This window comes from Mytilus galloprovincialis, chromosome 1, assembly GCF_965363235.1.
Source record: "Mytilus galloprovincialis chromosome 1, xbMytGall1.hap1.1, whole genome shotgun sequence".
Lineage (NCBI taxonomy): Eukaryota > Metazoa > Mollusca > Bivalvia > Mytilida > Mytilidae > Mytilus > Mytilus galloprovincialis.
Window position 1 is genome coordinate 122,110,098 of NC_134838.1, and position 16,679 is coordinate 122,126,776.

The 16,679-nt window shown below is 32.6% G+C and overlaps 1 protein-coding gene across 3 annotated transcripts in view; it reads right to left on the reverse strand.

Moving 5' to 3' along the window:
* The window catches only part of LOC143056217 (structural maintenance of chromosomes protein 6-like), a 42,185-nt gene that overhangs the window by 5,028 nt on the left and 20,478 nt on the right, over nt 1-16,679 (reverse strand). For 2 of the 3 annotated variants that reach the window (XM_076229316.1, XM_076229300.1), the window contains exons 18-25: nt 14,206-14,475; nt 13,229-13,285; nt 12,583-12,891; nt 10,760-10,878; nt 10,354-10,453; nt 6,155-6,313; nt 1,259-1,411; nt 876-973 (exon numbers count right to left, since the gene is read on the reverse strand). In XM_076229316.1, coding sequence (XP_076085431.1) covers nt 876-973; nt 1,259-1,411; nt 6,155-6,313; nt 10,354-10,453; nt 10,760-10,878; nt 12,583-12,891; nt 13,229-13,285; nt 14,206-14,475 — 1,265 coding nt within the window. Of the gene's footprint in view, nt 1-875; nt 974-1,258; nt 1,412-6,154; nt 6,314-6,434; nt 6,594-10,353; nt 10,454-10,759; nt 10,879-12,582; nt 12,892-13,228; nt 13,286-14,205; nt 14,476-16,679 lie in introns of all 3 variants that reach the window. The other variant, XM_076229308.1, reaches the window with a different exon arrangement.

Below are 16,679 nucleotides of genomic sequence, written 5' to 3' on the forward strand. Positions count from 1 at the left end.
GAATGGAAACACCATTTCACAATCTTTCAAGAACCATAACTCCTGAACGGTAAAAGTCAAAATCGTCATTATTGAACTTGACCTCGAATTTGCCATCAGTAACAACATATAAAATTTCAAAAGCTTTGGTTGAATGGTTCATGAGAAATTGCACGGACACGACTGGAAACACCATTTTTCAATCTTTCAAGAACCATAACTCCTGAACGGTAAAAGTCAAAATCGTCATTATTGAACTTGACCTCCATTTTGTCATCAGTATCAACATATTAAAATTTGGGCAGCTTAGGTAGAACAGTTCATGCGTAAATGCACGGACACGACTGGAAACTCCATTTTTCAATCTTTCAAGAACCATAACTCCTGAACGGTAAAAGTCAAAATCGCCATTATTGAACTTGACCTCCATTTTGTCATCAGTATCAACATATTAAAATTTGGGAAGCTTAGGTAGAACAGTTCATGCGTAAATGCACGGACACGACTGGAAACTCCATTTTTCAATCTTTCAAGAACCATAACTCCTGAACGGTAAAAGTCAAAATCGCCATTTTTGAACTTGACCTTCATTTAGTTGTCAGTAACAACATATTAAAATTTTAAAAGCTTTGGTTGAACGGTTCATGCACGGACAACATTTGATTGCCGCCCGCCCGCCCGCCGTACATCCCCAAATCAATAACCGACATTTTTGTCACAAAAATCCGGTTAAAAATGATGGTAAACAGTCTTAAACCAAAACATTGATCAGAGAATGTACAGAATCCACATCATTACATTTCCTTGTTCAATGAGGATGAGATTGAATGTAAGTCATAATTTGCAATATAATTCAAATAGTTAACATCATAATGAACATGTGACCATAATAATACCTCATGTTCTGTGGTGTAAGGAAAATGAACTGTTTATGTTTCTGAGACTGAGCTACATGCATCATCATATCCATAGATATCCTACGATTGATCATATCCTGAAAATAAACAATATTAGGTTTCTCAAATATGCTATTTGTACTGTACATATTTATAACTTACATCAAACTTTTTATAAAAATACTAACTACCTCAAGACAGTAAAACTGGTTTGTATTATATATATTAATATTTCACGATATAATTTACGTCCCCCTTTTTAAAATATCATCTGATCTAAAACAAATAGCAATTCATGTATCTGTCAAATCTTATACAATCAGATCCATATAAAGACTAAAAATTACAAACACCATTTATTGAATGACAAGAATTTATCTTACCATAAACACATCAAATTCATCAAGACATCTAAATGGTGACTCCATGGCATCCCACAGTGCTAAAATGAAGCATACAGTGGCAAACGACCTTTCTCCACCCGACAATGACCTCATATCTCTGTTTATTTCACCTTCAGCAGTTGGAGGTTGAACCTAAAAAGTTTTTGAAGATGCTTCAATATATATATAAATATAGGTGGTATAAATTTATGAGAGTAGAAAAATTCAGCAGATAGTGAAAAAATGTTTAAAAAGCTGAAACTGGTACATGCATATATAATGGAGAAAGATTTGCTCAACAATTAAACTTATTAATAATAGTCTGATGACAAAACACTTAAAAATTAATTATGCTTAAACTGAAATGGAAAGTATTACGACATTAAAGAACAATTCCTCAACCAAAATATATTTAACATAATCATTTCCCAATCAAGAGGAAGTCAGAACATCTAAGAAAGGCAAGATTACATTAGCAGCTTTCACTTAAGTTTGCACTAATGTACACTATGGCAATATTTTATGTACAGATTATAACACTGCATCAAATAAAATAGGTCACGGCTCAATTCAAAATGGTTAAAATTTTAATTATTCAGGTGTTAAGAAATATGATGTTGCACAAGATACAATAGTGGATTCTAATGAAGTTTACCTTACGGTCTTTAATGACTACCAAAAATTATCAATGGAGGTCACCTTCTTAGCTCAAAGAAAATTGAAGAGGACAGCAATAAACTTGGTGTCAAAATTGAATTTCAACTAATTACAAAATATTTCAAAACATTTTTATTAAATGAATCAAAGTGCCACCTGGGACAGTCTGCATGTACTGTGAAAATTTCTAACAGTATAACAATGCAAGATAAAACTTATGAAGCGAAACTAATTTAAATGTGATGTTAGGATGCTATTGCAGATGCATGCCAAATATCAATAATGTACCAAAAGTGTTTCTTATAGACTAATCTGACCAAACATTCATTTTACTTATTGGCCCTACTACTGCCATAACAATACCACCTATTTCGTGTATTTTATTGGATGTGTTTACAAATTGTACTATATTGCTAAGCAAATTATGGAGCTGGTTTATAAAGCCATGTGCTACTGCTAGACACCAAAAAGCTTTAATACATTGACAGACAATGACAGAAATGAAGTATATCCAAACACAAACGTAGAAACATATAGGAATTTTAGTCTGACATCCAAAGATTACAGTGAAGTGGATGGAATCAAATAAAGACTTTATTTATCTAACAGTTGGTGAAAATTTCAGATTTGCCATCTTAGATAGTAAAATAACATTTTTAACAATAGGTCAATACCTTAAATGAAATGTGCAAATTTTGAGAAAACAAGGTGATTTATTTGTAAGACTTTTCATCAAAATCAGAAGAAAATCCGTTGTTTGAATAATTTCTTTAAAACTTTACCATATAAGGGGAGGTAACTCTTGCATAATCGATACAAAATCTGACAATTTTGCACAACCTGTAGTTTGCCTGTAACACATACTTTTTATTATATTTAAAAGAAAAAAGAGTATAATATAAACTACATTTTGCAAATTATTAAGAAGTCAGATCTACAGATTTCAATTTAGACCCATAAATACCATAAATGCACTTTTGTTGACCAATCAAATATAAATATTTTTGGTCAGCTGTAAACATATATTGGTTATCAGACTAAACTATTTGTAAAGGCATATAGAAATGCAACACACTAATATTAACTGGTTTTCATCTAAAGCTTTCTGTAAGAAGAAATAACAACTGTTATCCAATGTATAATGTATTACTGCAGTTGTGGTAAAAGATTTTCTTTTGACGAAAGTTAGAAAGTTAGAAAGGCAAATTATTGTAAATACATTGTGAACAATAATTAAAAAGATGAATGAAAATCAGTTATTATTAGAGTGCATACAAGTATAAAATAGTTAATACAGAAAGTACGAAGGTTTAATATATAAATGAGAAGTCAGGAACGGTGGCGACACCAAACTGTGCTCAAAGTAACTAAAGAGATTAATATTGACACACTGACATACTCCGGTAGAGACATTTAGGCAAATATGTCATACAATTGTTGCTGAGAGACATTTATAACTAAACTTCTTATGTAGATCCTTGAAATTAAGAAAAATATAATTAAGTCGTGTTACAGATAACTTGTTTTGTATGATGACAAATAATATTTGAGATTACGAGGTTGACCATTCCCCTAACAGACATGAAAATGTAAAAACATATTTTAAGATCTATCAAATAGTAAAATGAAGTTTGACCTTGGAGATATTGTCTTCTTATACGTCTCCATAAAATAAATTTAAAGCCTCTATAGAGTATTCTATCAATACTAGATTTTATAATCAAGAGATCAGAAGAAATATCTCTCAGCATTTGTTAATTTGCTTGAACATCTCTGTAGAAACTGTGATCAAATATCAAAACAGACTGAATGATTTCACATTTCATTTCTTAAATAAACAGAAATAAGAGAATTCTCTTTCATGGAACTTGCATGAAAAGTAATCTTGATCTATCTGATGATTAAGATTAAAATCTAATAGCCATACATAATGACAAAAGTTAAAATTAGACATACTTGAATCTGTGGGCCATGTGTGTATGCCAGGGAGATGAGCATTGGTAGGCGACATATTTATGTACAAAGATGATTGTAAGTACAGACAGCTGAACACCATATGAATTTGTCTATCTTTAAGGGCATACGATACAGTTTTGATCCTGTATTTACAAGTTGATGAAAATTTGCATATAGGCTATTTTTTACCTCATTAAATCAAATATGTAATAAAAAATATACCTTCATGTGCTACTTTTTGAGTTAAATGAGGTCGAAATTTTGTATATTTGTTCAAAATTCGGATTTGTGGCCGTATTTTCCTTTTTCGAAAGAAAGACATAACTTTTTTGTTTTAAAAGAAAAACACAAATTGTTTTTTTTTTTAAATAATCTGTAATTTCTGTATTTTATAGGTATTCTAAAAAATTATGCATTTTTTGTTCAGAAATAACTCATATCTATCAAATGGTCATGAATTGAGAAAAAAACGTAATTTTTTGCTGTATAATTATCAAAATTAAAAAAAATGCACCATTTAGTTTTATAAAATTTGGTCCACATAATCTTCCTGCAAAATGAAACAAAATGTCAGTTTAAAAAATGGGGGTCCATGCACTCGTTTTCAAATGAAATCAGTTGAAAAATGCATCTTTTCCCGATATGTCACAGTTTGACGTCGCGAAAATAACATTTTACGTTAGCAACGTCATTACCTTCCCCGTAACTGTATCGTATGCCCTTAACAAGTTTGGTTGACCAAACTAAAAGATCTTACACCCTATAAAAATTTTTGCAACTGATATACACAACTGATAATTCATCGATAATACCCAAATCTCATCTTCGGCTAAGAGAAGGTAAACAAAAATTTGATAATTATTAAATCTTTTAAAACCTTTCAGTTTTTATTGTTTTGAAAAAAAATCTTGTCAAATGGCATATAAGCAGCTAACATGTCAGATATAAAGCATGCACATTTTAAAAATGAAATGAATAGTACAAAGGTGAAGATGCATGAGATGCAAAACTAGCTTAAGGGGGGAACTGAATACAAGGGAGTTAACCCATAAAAATGCTTCTCAATGATCAAAATTAAGTATTTGTCAAACTGCTAAAATCCAATGAAACTATTCCTTTGAATTGAGTACTTCAAATTTCTTGTAATTTTTTAATTGTGTCAAATTTTATGAAAATTAAACAAGTCAAATCTGTTTTCTTGAGTTGGGCACCCTCTTCCCAAATACCTATTTATAGCAATGATTTACACCTACTAAGGGAATTTGTGAGAAGAAAAATATAAAAGGATGAACCTACTTTAACCTGACCTTATAGCAACATTCCATATTTAAATATGTATGTACATATAAGCATGTTCCCTTTTGTATGAGGTGTAAAGTTGGAAAGTGAAAATTCAGGCATTTTACAAGAACTCAAAATGACAATCATGGGATCATCAGACATATTTTTTTCCTTAACTTACAGACAACTTAAGGATGATTATCCTTCAAAGTCAATGGAAAGATGCTAAGTACATTTTGGACTATGCACACTAGAATTACTAACAAAAAATATTAATTCAAAAGATACTATAAGCATACAAACAACATGAGATTTCATGTCAAAACAAAGTATATTTGATTTGATGGTCATTCAACAGAAATCAATGTACAACACCAAATGACAAAGCAAAATTTAATTATGATTCTCATAAATTTGAAATGAACTTTTTTAACATGTTTTAAAGGCTGTAAAGATCATGCCAGAATCATATAAGGGCTATTCCAGAAAAAAATGTATGAGGGGGGTTGGGGTTGGAAGGCACATTGTATTAATAATACATGGGTGATGGGTATCAGAGCAACTTTTCACACTATAATGCACTATAATTCTCAATTACAATTGTCTGGGTGGCGGGTGCTGACAAAAACTACCTTCCAACCTCCCAACCCCCCCCTACATTTTTTTCTGGAATAGCCCTAAATAAAAGGCAAGTCACTAAAAAAGCAAAGATCAGGTATGAGTGTTGTAATATCAGGGGATTACATCCAATTTACTGGAGCATATTCATCTATCTTTGATTGTGTGGTTTATTCGTAAAATAAAACCAAAAACCTATGAACTTTTTAAGGATGAAATATTTATCATTTAAGTGAAAAGGATTTTTTTCCCCTGCTTAAGTTCAATTTAAAAACAAACTGAAAGCTGAAACTTAAACAAAAATTGTTGATAGTCACAAAATTTCTAAATTTCCTGAATTGATATTTGATACACAGTTTCTTTTGGTATGTCTTTCTGACTTACAGACATTTCAAGGGTTTCCTTGGGATGGCTAAACATCATTTTCCCAGTATATTGTCTATTACTGAGTAGAACAATAAAGAAGTATTTTGCTCTCATGGCGATGAAACGACGAAATTCATAATACTGTTGTTGTCTTTGTATCATGACTTTTTCTAATCTCTACAAAAATAAAATATAATTATTTTTTCTGAGCGATGAAAGTATACAATATCTCCTGGTTCCTTGGTCAACCTTTAAAAGAGAGAAAGTAAGGAATGCAAAAAAAAAATGAGGTACATACATTTAACTGTATCTCTAAGGTTGTATGATTTACAAACATTCTCCCCGTGTAATTCCGGGAGGCCAAAACTTGAATAAATTTCATTTTTGACCTCCAACATATTGATTGTCTAATATGGTGGTGTCGGCCTTTTCTCATTTCTAGACTTTCACGAAGAAACTGAAATAGAATATACAATAACACAAAGACTATAATTGTTAAATACATCAACATTTGAATTACCCAATTACACCATTATCTACATGCATGTTAGTCCTCAGGTGCAAAAAGCGACAATTTTGACACTTTTTCGTTCTTTTTCTCGACCTGTAAGTCTGAGAGATGCTAATAGATGCATCCATCTGTAGTTTTCATGTAGAGAGGACCCCAGTGAACACTTTTATCACAAAAGTTGTTAGGTCGGAGTGAAACTGATCTTGGATCATCAGTGTAAAGAAGGTCATTTGCACCAAAATTCACAAAATTTCCGATTTTGAACTTTAACTGGACTTGCAACCGGAAGTAGTCATTTCCTTGGTGTATTTTGATAATCAACATGATCAATCATTATTTGCCTTTAGACTAACAGTATTTGTCAAGGTTTCAGTCCTCTTACCTCCACTGTTTCAGACCTCGAAGGTAAGCCCACCCCTCCAAAAAACCCAATTTTGTCCGATATCAAATTTTGAATTTCGTATTTGAGCTCAAAATGAATATTAAAAGTGAGAAACATGACAATCAATAGTGTCAAATTGAGGAAACGTGCATACACTACGAATTAAATGGCTTTAGGATGACCTCCAAATGTATGGAGCGCCATTGATGCAAAAATAACGGTGGTGGGTATGGCCGTAATATTACGGCCCCCGCACGACAAGGGTTAAAATATCTTTTTGTATAGCACCACTTACTCAGCACAGACAGATAGAACATACAAGAAAGTGGTACTGTAAATTTAGTTCCTACATATTGTCTTAAACTTATCAATAAGTACAATATTTGGGTAATTGTGGTATCAAATGAAAGCTTTTAGTTTTGTTAAGCACGCACGCCCCCAGTTGCAGAATTTTTTCCCCCGCTGCATTGAAGATTAATCATGGCCTTCAGCTGTTGTCTGCTCTTTGGTCGGGTTGTTGTCTCTTTGACACATTCCCCATTGCCATACTCAATTTTATTTAGAAATTAAGATCAATGTAGAACCCACGAAAAAAATTGGTAACCACAGTATTGTGCTTGTACCATGTCAGGCTATCAGAACCTTGTGTTGATCTGGTCTTTGAAGAACTTTTTTTTTAGTTGCAAGTTGCTTTGTGTGGTTTGTTGTACTGTTACCCTCTTAATCACTGTGCTTAAACGGCCGTGGGTAACTTAAGTTACCCACAGCCCAAGATGGCGGACTCTAAACTCGTTGAGATGATAGTTGATACGAAATCTACTTTTTGCAACGTTTTCCATGATCTATGTAAATATTGATAGGATTTTAGAATAAAGAAATCACTTACCATCACTACAAACTTGTTAATTTTAACTTCACTTAAGTGCAAGGCCAACTTTAAAAAAAAGCATAAGATGTCCGTAACTTATAAGTCAAAAATAATCAGACTGTCCGTAACTTTATTTTCGGATGTAGGTTACTTTTTTTTTCAAAATTGTAAGATTAGCAATTTCAACACTTAAAGGACAATAAACACTAGCAAACCCCTTAATTATTACATAGATTTATACAATAACGATATGCTTCAAACTAAACAAGAGAAAAAAGCAAACCAGAGTGTCCCGGATTTTCCGTTAAATTTTTAAAAATTATTCCCGGGATAAAACGGGATCTGACGGTACGGCGAAATTTATCTAACATTCTGCTAGCTTTATAGATTGTTCACTGATGAGTCCTTGGCCTGTGTAGCCGCAGAAAAAAAATGATATCCTTTCCTTTAAATAATTTCTGAATTGTTAGCCAAAAAAGTATGGTCTCTTCACTATATCTAGTGTGATGTGTTGTTGATTGTGAGAAAAAAAAATGCCAATATCTAGGAGTAGATGGAAGGCTATATTGTTGAACTGGTGTCAGTTTATTATAGCAATAAAGGTAGATTTAAAATCTTCTAAAAGTTTCATTGACCTCAGGGATTCAATAAGATCGGGTATCAAATCATACATATATTCTTTAGAGGTTTGGACTGATTCTACATTTGGAAATGGTGAGATTTATAACCTGCATGTCATGATTTATCATCTAAAACTTAAACAGTTAACAATCTATAAAGCCAGTAGAATGTAAGATACATTAATTTTGCCGTACAATTTTCTATACCAAGTCAGGACAAGAGTGCACACGCTGAACTGTCTCGCCTTCTATACTAATCATTGATATTATGTTGATAGTCCTAAGTATAAAGCTAAGCTTTAATACAACAGTCACATAAACTTAACATTAACCAAGATAACTAAACAAAGACCAATGAACCTTGAAAATGAGGTCAAGGTCAGTTGAACCATGCCAGGCAGACATGTACAGCTAACAATGCTTCTATACAACATATATAGTTGACCTATTACTTATAGTTTAAGAAAAATAGACCAAAACACAAAAACTTAACATTGTGCAATGAACCGTGAAAATGAGGTCACGGTCAAATAAAACCTGTGCGACTAACATAAAGATCATAAAATATTTCCATACAACAAATATAGTAGACCTATTGCATATACTATGAGAAAAACAGACCAAAACACAAAAATTTAACTATAACCACTGAACCATGAAAATGAGGTCAAGGTCAGATGACACCTGCCAATTGGACATGTACACCTTACAGTCCTTCCATACACCGAATATACTAGCCCTATTGCTTGTAGTATCTGAGATATGGACTTGACCACCAAAACTTAACCTTGTTCACTGATCCATGAAATGAGGTCGAGGTCAAGTGAAAACTGTCTGACAGACATGAGGACCTTTCAAGGTACGCACATATCAAATATAGTTATCCTATTACTTATAATAAGAGAGAATTCAACATTACAAAAAATCTGAACTTTTTTTCCAAGTGGTCACTGAACCATGAAAATGAGGTCAAGGACATTGGACATGTGAATGACGGAAACTTCGTAACATGAGGCATCTATATACAAAGTATGAAGCATCCAGGTCTTCCACCTTCTAAAATATAAAGCTTTTAAGAAGTTAGCTAACACCGCCGCCGCCGCCGCCGCCGCCGCCGCCGCCGGATCACTATCCCTATGTCGAGCTTTCTGCAACAAAAGTTGCAGGCTCGACAAAAATGGCAGTTGTTATCCATTCGATTGACCTTTGGACTTTTCCATTTGATAAGGGACTTTCCTTTATGAATTTTCTTCAGAGTTCAGTATTTTTGTAATTTTACTTTTTAATGCCTGTACCAAGGCAGGAATATGACCGTTGTTTTCCATTCGTTTGGTGTGTTAAATTGAGCTTTTGGCTTTGCCATTCCACAAAGGACTTCCCGTTTGAATTTCCTAAGAGCTCGGTATTTTTGTTATTTATCATTTCTTTTTTAAAATAATTACATCCACGAATAAAGATTCTTTGAAAGTTACTGACATCATGCTAAAGTTATAAGGAAGAAAGTTACGGACAAGTTGTTTTGAAGTTACGGACATCATAAGTGTTTTAGCGAATCGTGCTGTAATCGTTTATTTTGTAGTAACAAACCACGTTTTACAGTGCAGAGTTTCCCTAAAAGATTTATATAACTTTTTAATTACTGAACATTTCTTTTGTATTCATGGTATTGTAATTATATAGGAGCAAACTTCCTAACTGAAGCCAGGCGGCTCCATCTTGGGCTGTGGGTAACTTAAGTTACCCACGGCCGTTTAAGCACAGTGTTAATGTACTTTTAGTTTATAACCCAAATTAAATGAAGCTTGGATGACATCCAATGATTTAACATTAACTTGCCTCAATAAATGTCCTGCATTGTCTCACTTCTCTTCGTATTTTTTGGTAGGACTCCTTAGTTTCGTTGTACCTCCTAGTAATTTCTTCAGGGTTGCCACGGCTTAAGGTTGAAATAAATGTTATGTAATATCAATGTTTGTAAATGGCAAAAAAACTAAAAAGCAAAAAAAATGTAATTGGAGAAAATGTTTAAAAGCAGTTAGGTAGTAAAAAAAAACTATGAATTCTCTTTATGCCTTTGGCTTTTACCACCCATAACAACATTTATTCAAACTATACAAAAATTTATGTACCATAATGGTGATTTATTGGTTAAACAAACACATTGTTGGATGAAGGACTTCTTATCTCATTTCAACAACTTCTTTGCAATGGAAAATTAAATATGAATAATTTACCACTTTACCTTTTCTCTTCTGTCTTAATTCTTTTATTTATCTGATTTATTTCACTTTCTAGATTGGTTACACTTCTACGAGTGTTCCGTCTCTCAGGACAAACAATAAATGCTTTGTCTATATCAGTCTGAAAAAGAATTAAAAGTTCAGGATATATGGTTCTATTCTAGGTCAATATCTGAAATACTTACTTTTACTCTTTTATCATCAGATTTAATAACCATTTCGATTGAATATTAGTTTTTACTAATATATTATATTTATGATACATGTTTCATAATAAACCACACAAACTAATACTTACCATTGTTGGTTTGATTTAAACATTTGTAAAATATTGTGACCAATTTAGTATTAATACCTTTAAGTGAAAACATCCAACACGGATGACATTAAGAAAACAACTATCAATTAATCAACAATATACAAATATAGCCTTTGTATGAGGTCGATACAAGGATATATTGACTGAGGACGAAGTCCGAGGTCGATATACTTCTTTGGGTCGATATATCCTGTATTGACCTCATACAAAGGCTATATTTGTTATATTATTAATTTCCGACCGTGTTTGTATCAAAATCGTTATTTAGGTTTGTTGGAACTTTATAGATATTACGTACATTGTCTCCTTGACAATAACAACATATTAGTTGTTATTTCATTTACTTTTTTTTTGGACATCTTATGTACTTGATGATTTTTTTTCGTCAAATAATCGATCACAGATATCATTTGTTTCAAAATGCTAAACAATATCCTGAAATTCATTACATGACGTCACAAAGTATATCGGTTTTTAGATATTCTAAAAATAACCGTGCAATATGCTTTTTGCCGGTCAATATGCTTTTTGCTATCCGCCGTTTTCTCTCTACCTTCGAAAATATAGTTTAACATGTGACTATCCCTAAACGAATCAAATTTGTTAAAATATACGAATTAATAATATTACAAGTTATAGCTATTTTCTTGTATATTGCTTCCTATGTGATAATTTTCCATCTCAAGCAACTCGACTGATAATAGTTTTCATATATGGGGAAGACCACGGCTAAGCGAACATGTTTTGACTCAGAAAGTAGCAATAAACAGTTTATCTATGGTATCAAAATATGTATCAGCATTTTGTGAGTAATTTTTGTATAGACATCATCAAATTAACCATCGAGATGACTTTCGAAGACTGCTGGAGTCATATAAACCAATATAAACATAAATATATATACAAATGATAGCAACCACATGCAATTAGATTTTTCTAGGTCTGTTTGATATCATATTATAGGCTTAAAAGTATGTTTATCATCGTATAAGATTTTTTTTTTATGAATCGAATCAGTCAATTTAGTAGTTCATTCTTGTTTCAGTATCAAAGCTGACATTCTTTTCCTTTTAATAGGTGAATACATGCGTAACATATCTCAAGCTAAGTGGTTCAATTAAAGGTCATATGAATAGAGATTCAATGAGATAAAATTATTCACTTTTAAAAGTGAAAAATTAACCAGTAATGAAATTTAGCTTATTTTGACAAAATTGACCCAAACTGTCTGCTTAAACAGAAATATTAATTAAATATTTCACATTCATCAATGATTGAACAAACAAAATAATCTTTTGCAGGTTATTTCCTTTAAGAATATTTCTCAGATTTCAATTATCAATTTGAAATCCATCATGTTCCAAAAATCTTTCTTCTGCGAATGTCACAAACAAGAAATGATCCAGACAGCAAAACAAATCAGACTCATATTTAAATATCAGTAAGAATGGGCAGATATAGAAATAGAAATATTTACTTATATAAATAGCCATAACTATATTATACCTGTATTTCTGCCTTATAAGTATCTATTTTCTTTTTCAAATCAGCAATCTTCTTTTCTTGCTCCTTGAATTTCATTTCATAATGTTTTTTATGACTTTTGGCCTGTTCTATTTCCGCCTGTACTTTTCCTAGATCGTCTCTAAGAGGTTCACCTCCTTCAGCTTTACTTCTCATTTCTTTCTCAATAACTTTAAAATTTGAATCAGCCTCATCTACTTCAATTTGAGCATCCTCGTATCTTCCCTGTTTCTCTGATTTTTGATCTTCATGTGCTTGAATTGATTCTTTTAAATTTTCAACTTCCTCCTCCTAAAAATGTCAGAAATAGTTTTATGGCTTGTAAACTCTACATCATCATTTCAGATTATTCTATACTCAAGTCCTGTTACAGTTGGTTTGAAATGTGAACATTTTCACTTAATCATAAAAGATTTATATTTGTAGCTTTATGGTTATAAGGGAAAGCAATTTTTACCGTAATAATAGGTACTGCCTGTATAAGCTGATTACCTGAAAAGACTTCAGAATAGTTTTTAATAAACACTTGCAAATGTGAAAATATGTTTTCTAATGTTTACTTTTAGTTGCTACTACATGCAAAGTTTTTTATTTCAGTATTCCTAAGAAATTTTGTTAAAACACTTACCAATGTGGTGACATCAACTGGTGCTGGATCTTCTATACTCTTTAAATCTTCCACATCCTGTAAATAAATATAACACACCATTCCAGGAAAAATGTCATAAGAAAATAAACATGAATGTCATGCTATTAACAGTTTCGGCTTTGGCCTTTTACCTATTTAATAAGGCTTATCAAAGATCAAAATGGATAAGCTGCGAAGCAACACCAATACAAATGTCTCTTTTGGTCTTGGGCATAGTTAATAGTTCTATTAGAGGTCGGTCATTTACAAACATATCAACCGTATCGTATACGTTGACGTATCTTCATCTGCAGATATATCAAAAAATATTATGTGATCCCGAGCTTATTAATAAGACCATGCTTCAATTAAAAAAAGCTAATTGGAATCCCTTCGAAACAATCAAACATACACTTTTGATATTTGAGATAGTGGTGTTTTATAAAAAAAAAAAAAAATAAGGGGTTCTACCAACTACTTTTAAAAAGAGCCAATGTAGGGCAGGTACACGAATATCACACACAATCCTTTAATAATCTAGTTAAAAAATATTTCAAGATCTTATATGAATAAACACAAAAGGAATATCTTTAAAGGTGGGGTTACATATTTCACAAAAACATCGATATTTCCTTATTGTTTTGTAAATTTCTCCATTAGAGATTAATCAGTCGCCCATTTGCATTATTGAAAGTTCACAAAATTAAAGCTCGGGATCATATACTGTTTTTTGGTATATCTGCAGATGCGGATACGTCAACGTATATGATACGGTTGATACATCTTTAAATGACCGACCTCTAATTATGACATTATACCACATGCACCACATGGTCTATTTGAAATAGAACATTGCTGGCTTTGTTCACAAAGCAAAAGAAGAGCGTCATATAAGAATTATTTTTTGTATGCCTGCTAACTCATTGACATAAATCCCACTTCACCTTTAATATAAGCAAGTCCAGCTGGTTACTTACAGTATTGAACTTCCTTATTTTCTGATGAATTTTCATCAACTGAGTATCTGTTTTCTTCCCTTCATTCTCATTTCTGCTAATTTCTGTATTCAGATTTTTTTGTTTTTGTCTATTTTTTTCTAAATCAGATCTAATCCCATGCAATTCTTCCTCCATTTTCTGAATATCTTCTTCCACATTGGCTGTCAGGAATTTAGCTCTATCGTAGTTACAGGAGTAATGACGTAGTGAAGGAAAACAGTATAACTGATCACCACTTAAAGTGAACGCCTACAATGGATAAATAGTATAACTGATCACCACTCAAAGTGAACGCCTGCAATAGATAAAAAAGTATCACTGATCACCACTCAAAGTGAACGCCTACAATGGATAAAACAGTATAACTGATCACCACTCAAAGTGAACGCCTACAACGGATAAACAGTATAACTGATCACCACTCAAAGTGAACGCCTACAATGGATAAACAGTATAACTGATCACCACTCAAAGTGAATGCCTACAATGGATAAACAGTATAACTGATCACCACTCAAAGTGAACGCCTGCAATGGATAAATAGTATAACTGATCACCACTCAAAGTGAACGCCTGCAATGGATAAAACAGTATAACTGATCACCACTCAAAGTGAACGCCTACAATGGATAAATAGTATAACTGATCACCACTCAAAGTGAACGCCTGCAATGGATAAAACAGTATAACTGATCACCACTAAAAGTGAACGCCTACAATGGATAAATAGTATAACTGATCACCACTCAAAGTGAACGCCTGCAATGGATAAAACAGTATAACTGATCACCACTTAAAGTGAACGCCTACAATGGATAAATAGTATAACTGATCACCACTCAAAGTGAACGCCTGCAATGGATAAAACAGTATAACTGATCACCACTCAAAGTGAACGCCTACAATGGATAAAACAGTATCACTGATCACCACTCAAAGTGAACGCCTACAATGGATATACAGTATAACTGATCACCACTCAAAGTGAATGCCTACAATGGATAAACAGTATAACTGATCACCACTCAAAGTGAATGCCTACAATGGATAAAACAGTATCACTGATCACCACTCAAAGTGAACGCCTACAATGGATAAACAGTATAACTGATCACCACTCAAAGTGAACAGCTACAATGGATAAAACAGTATAACTGATCACCACTCAAAGTGAACGCCTACAATGGATAAATAGTATAACTGATCACCACTCAAAGTGAACAGCTACAATGGATAAAACAGTATAACTGATCACCATTCAAAGTGAACGCCTACAATGGATAAACAGTATAACTGATCACCACTCAAAGTGAACGCCTACAATGGATAAACAGTATAACTGATCACCACTCAAAGTAAACGCCTACAATGGATAAACAGTATAACTGATCACCACTCAAAGTGAACAGCTACAATGGATAAAACAGTATCACTGATCACCACTCAAAGTGAACGCCTACAATGGATAAACAGTATAACTGATCACCACTCAAAGTGAATGCCTACAATGGATAAACAGTATAACTGATCACCACTCAAAGTGAACGCCTACAATGGATAAATAGTATAACTGATCACCACTCAAAGTGAACGCCTGCAATGGATAAAACAGTATAACTGATCACCACTTAAAGTGAACGCCTACAATGGATAAATAGTATAACTGATCACCACTCAAAGTGAACGCCTGCAATGGATAAAACAGTATAACTGATCACCACTCAAAGTGAACGCCTACAATGGATAAATAGTATCACTGATCACCACTCAAAGTGAACGCCTACAATGGATAAATAGTATAACTGATCACCACTCAAAGTGAACGCCTGCAATGGATAAAACAGTATAACTGATCACCACTTAAAGTGAACGCCTACAATGGATAAATAGTATAACTGATCACCACTCAAAGTGAACGTCTGCAATGGATAAAACAGTATAACTGATCACCACTCAAAGTGAACGCCTACAATGGATAAAACAGTATCACTGATCACCACTCAAAGTGAACGCCTACAATGGATAAACAGTATAACTGATCACCACTCAAAGTGAAGGCCTACAATGGATAAACAGTATAACTGATCACCACTCAAAGTGAATGCCTACAATGGATAAACAGTATAACTGATCACCACTCAAAGTGAACGCCTACAAACAGAGATAAAAATCTGGTAAACTATAGAATGTGTGCTTTGAAATGCACATTTCTTGTGTAATAAAAATAAAAATAACAACAAACAGTACCAGTAGGAATTTCAAATTAAAAATTACACATTTAAAGTTAAATTATCACATGTCATGAACTTAAAACAAATCAAAATCAAGATTTGATATTCTATATCAATCTTTTTAAATTGTCCATGGTCTTTCATTTTACCTTTGATTTTTTTTAGAGCAAAGTATACTATTAAAAGAAAATTCCATTGAAACAACTTTTTTTATAATTAACT